This window comes from Thunnus albacares, chromosome 12 (assembly GCF_914725855.1).
Source record: "Thunnus albacares chromosome 12, fThuAlb1.1, whole genome shotgun sequence".
NCBI lineage: Eukaryota > Metazoa > Chordata > Actinopteri > Scombriformes > Scombridae > Thunnus > Thunnus albacares.
The window spans coordinates 13,432,107-13,436,859 of record NC_058117.1 but is presented as its reverse complement, the minus strand read 5'-3'; the positions used below and the strand labels follow the sequence as shown (position 1 = coordinate 13,436,859).

Sequence of the window (4,753 nt, the reverse complement as noted above, 5' to 3'; positions counted from 1 at the left end):
TATGTCTTCACATGTACATGTGTGAGGAGCATATATTTGCCTGCCAGAAGTGAGTGTGTTAAATTCTCTTAGCATGTGTGACGAATCAAGTGGCTGGGAAAAGAGCAGCGCGTTGCATGGCCTCTCTCGGCCTCTCACAAACTGAATTCTAAAGAGGCTATCGATCTGTCAAGGTCTCAATACATCTTTTACTCTGCCCCTATCTCACTATCTTATCTATTTGGCTTTGTATCACCTCCCTTTCTCCATCTGTAGCTTCCACTGTGTCTTTCTTTGTGTCTTCTTCTTTATTTCTTGCTAATTTTGAATAGACATGATGCAGAATGTGGGAGAGAGATGCAGCGAGACAGATAAAAAAAAAAGCGAGAGCATCCCCCACTCGTATGCCTTTCATCCTAATCTGTGGTCTCTGTCCAAGAAAGGGCCTCCTTTTCACTTGTCTGCCCTAAAGCCTCTTATATGTGACCCCTCTGTGTCTCCCTCAGGGCTCTCTCCCACGGCCAGCAACCTCGCACACAAGCACAGACACACACATCTGTGCATTTTAGTTCATAGTGATCTGCTATGTGAAGGAAGAGTTGCATGTGTTTGTGCTGAATCAAAGTAATATTTCAGCCAAAAAACAAGCAGAGGTCAGAATGCATTTGCTCAAACACCAAAATTTTTTTAAAAAACAACAAAAAACTGGAGCTGTACAATGCCACGAATTGCAGAACTGACAGAGCCTCTTACTATATGTTTGTGCCTGAAGGTGAAGACCAATTTACCGCCAGGCTGACTAACACAGCTGCTGGGAGAGTGTGTCTCTCGTTAAAAGAACTGACCTCAATAAAGACGGACGTTTGGCAGTCCGTTATGTAACTGACTGAGGATGATCCTGAGGCTGTGTGGATGTGTGTGTGTGTGTTGTTTTTTTGTGTGCTAGTGCTTTCATGTTTGGGGCGGAATAAGTGTTTGCATGTGTGTGTATATTTGTGAGGGAGGTATACGAAGGCATATATGGTGTGAGAGTGTGAAGGAAATGTATGTGATTATTATGGCTGGTTAGTTGAGTTGAGAGGTTTGCTGTTAGCGATAGATGGGGGTTCTGCTTAAAACAACAGAGCTGTGGTTTGGGTGGCATGTGCTATATAGCTCAGCTGAATAGTGATATTTCATCCTGTAAAGAAACATACATACCAATGCTACAATAGTCATATTTATGGAAGGCATAGAAACCACACCCCCTATAGAGTTACTGTAATTCCTCAGAAGTGGTTGTACAGTAAATATATCAGACTGCACTCAGCACTAAGAACAGAGAGGCTCTCTGTCTACACTGTATTGAGGGACTTGATGTTGGCTTGCACTCTGCCTAGTGTGACCCCACCCCTGGTAAATACAGGGTTGGAGGTTTCCTCCGTGGATAAAAATACACTTGCCTCTCAGTACAGAGGGAGAAAATCCAGAATTCTTCTCTCTTCTAAGCCTATTGTGAACACAGAGCTAAAATCATCACCTTTTTTTTTGAAAAACATTTGCACTGAGAAATTAAGTATAACATATTGTCAACAAAGTACATCTTCTAGAGGTGAACAGCAGTGCTGGTGAATGTTTGCATTGTGAATAACATCTGTTAATGATGGTACAACTTTGTTAATTTGGTCCAAAAAACCCCCCAAACATTTCTGGTAGTCATGAATGCTTCTTCCTGCTTTTGTCTTTTGTCCATCATGGGCTCCCATACTTCACAGCTTGTGACATCATCATCATGTTTTTTACAAACTTGTTTCAAGCGTGCAGAGGCCTTCAACTGCCACAGGTACGGTTACTTGTTAACTTGTTGCCAAAAGTTTATAAAGACACACTCAGTGGTGTTTTAAAGCAACAAATGAGCTCTAAGAGCTTCCTGTGCAGAAAATAAAGTTTCCTACTAGTCGAACTGCACTGGAAGGGAGACACTCTGAGTTACTTCCTTATTTGAGCTGGAAACACAGAACTCCATGCCGGTAAGTTATTGTCATGAAGTTTTTGATTGTCAGAAAATCATCTTGCTGCAACAATTAAGTTTGGTTAGTTAACTTTTATTTGGGTCACCATGTTTCCTACTTTTTGTAACACACTGCTGAAGTATAGAAAGCATATTATGTTATGACCCTATATGTTCACTACATAATTTCTGATGCTTGTTTTTATCTCTTTGAAGAAACAAAGACGTCCATGAAATTGTGCATCTCTCTCGACAACAAAACAAGAAGATGTTGGAAAATTGAATGTGATTGTTAAAAACAAAAACTGAAAATGAACCTCGAGGGACAAGAAAATCAGGGGACCGGACTGAGAGACGTCTATGACATACTAGTCAAGGCGCCTCTGGAGCGACTGCGAAGCCTGACATTCCAGCTGGGTGAGTCTCCTGAAGATAATATCATACATGCCTTGTGTCTGATTGTTCTTCGGCGAGAGGAGAAGGCCCTGAACAAACTCCAGATGCTGACGGACAACCACCTCGCTAACCATCTGGTTGAAATGTGGAAAATGAGTGGAGGTAAATTAGAAAATTTTGCAGTTCACTGCAACTCTCAGCAGTTCACAGGAGAATCTCTTGCAGCTTTAGCTCGCATTTTTAAAGTTTTGTCAGAACAAAGGCTGTGCGATCAACTTTTAAGAAATCTGGCATACAAGAGAGCTCTTTCCACCGACAGCCAAAAAACAAGCAACTGTGAGGATCGGGAATATGATCAATTCATAGAGGAAGCTAAAGTTGTCTGTGGGCCCCAGTTTGCAGAATGGATGTGTTCTTTCAGGGACCTCAAGTTGGGGTCTTCCCATGATCCTCATAGCAGCCGGGATGAAGGAAATACAACTTTAAAAGTGGTTCTGTCTCCGGATCAGTCAAAAAGTGGTCTGCCCAGCCCGCTGCAGGCGAGCTCCTCACTACCATCATATCCTACTCATCTGGAGATAAGCATTCCTCCAACAGCCACATTTCAAGAGGACAAAATAACTCCAGAAACACCAGGAAGCCAACAAAGCATTGTCGTTGTTAATGAAGTGAAAAATGCTCCTGAGGAATCTAAGATTAAATCCAATGAGCCTCCTCTGTTTAAAGACACAAAGATGGATGCAGCGTTTGCAGCGGTGTGCAACCAGAAAGAGAGTCCAAACCAAACCACTGAACCAAAATTTTCACTACCTACTGCAACAAGCATTTCTCCACCCAAGATGACTTTACCAAACAAGATGTATGAAAGTAAAGGTGCCGAAGAGGAGGAGGAGGAGGAAGTATTTTATGCATTTGTTATCCTGCATGCACAGGAAGATGCAGAAGTAGCTGAAAGGATAAAAGAAAAACTGGAAACTATCATTGGTAGGGAAGGTGCAACTTTCTCTGAGGACTTTGCCATCCCTGGAAAGAGCACTTTGAGGTGTGTAGGGGATGCTATCAACAACTCAGCTTTTACCCTTCTGCTGCTCACCAGCAACTTCAACACTCGTTTGCTGGAGATGAAGACAGACTCTGCCCTCATCAACTCCATAAACTACAAACACAAGTACAACACTGTTATCCCTCTGCTGCCAATGGAGAACCGCATGCCCAAACAAAGCATACCCATAGTTCTGCAGACTTTAGTTCCACTCGATGAGAAAAAGAGCTTTGACAAAAAAACACAAAAGACATTGTCTAAAGCAAAAATTGATAAACAGAAGAGAATTTGGATGGATGAGCAGAGAGTGAAAATCCAGATAGAGAGACAGGAGGCACTTAAGCGTTCAAACCAGAGTCAAAAGCAGTTTATCCAAGAGTGTAAAGCAGCACAGTTGCTAGAGCAGGAGACACTGAGCCTTTTAATGGCACGAGACTGCAATTTTGTCAGCCCATCAGCACGGCAACAACACCCAAGCATTCAAATTACAAATGCTAAGTACATTATGATTGGCAATGACTCTCAAATGACTGTGGATTATGGTGGAGGTGCAGAAAAAGATGATGCAATTCAGAGTGATGAGGAGCAATAAATGCAAAGATGGAAACAAAAAATTTGATTTTCTGGGGTGAGTTTATGTAAAAAAAAAAAAAAGAGAGAAATAATCATGTTTCCCGAACACTAAAATGTCAGAGCCACAGTGAGGTTTTCATTGCAGATTGTTTCATTGTATTTAAACTTGTTAATGGAAGAGAATTCAATAAAACTCTTAAAGTAAAAGATCAATTAAATACCATCTAAATGATTTGATACAACACTTTAAGAGAAAGTCTGTGCAGCAGAGGTTTGGATGAATAATTAGCTGAGGACTGCCATCTACTGACCGATGTGTGATTTATACTTCCTGACCTCTTCAGCTGCATGAACCCGCTGTCGGCACTAGGGAGCAATGCTGTCACACTCTTCACTGCACCCCAACAGGATCTTCTGAAGTGCAGTGTCATCCAACGCCACCACTACTTCTGGTATCTGAGAGCTGTATGAGTTTAATGAAATATTAATCACTCACATCATTTTCTTTATTTCTTCAAATGTTCATGTTGGTGTTTTCAGGTTTCAGTCATTGTGGGAAGGTACAGTGCAAATCATCTGTTTTTGTACTCAGATCAAGTGTCCTATTCATCCGCTCATTTGGAATAAACCATTTTTTTTCACAATAAGGACTCCGGATTCTCAGGTTGTTTTTAATTCTGTAGGTCAGAGTGAAAATGAAGACAAACAGTAAAACAAGCTGAAGAAATCAAACTAACGTCTGCAGTGTCTTCTTTAAAAACACATTATTTCCT

At 41.3% G+C, this 4,753-nt stretch overlaps 1 protein-coding gene across 1 annotated transcript; it reads left to right on the top strand.

Moving 5' to 3' along the window:
* The first annotated feature begins 1,733 nt into the window (after nt 1-1,733).
* On the top strand, nt 1,734-4,189 carry ticam1 (toll-like receptor adaptor molecule 1). The gene is made up of 2 exons (XM_044367985.1): nt 1,734-1,988; nt 2,186-4,189. Exon 2 carries the CDS (start codon nt 2,281-2,283, stop codon nt 3,997-3,999), a length of 1,719 nt encoding a protein of 572 aa, XP_044223920.1. The 5' UTR covers nt 1,734-1,988; nt 2,186-2,280; the 3' UTR covers nt 4,000-4,189.
* The last annotated feature ends 564 nt before the right edge of the window (nt 4,190-4,753 follow it).

Coding starts and splice junctions, on each gene's coding strand:
- ticam1 (XM_044367985.1), top strand. CDS start 2,281: ATGAACCTCGAGGGACAAGAAAATCAGGGGACCGGACTGAGAGACGTC.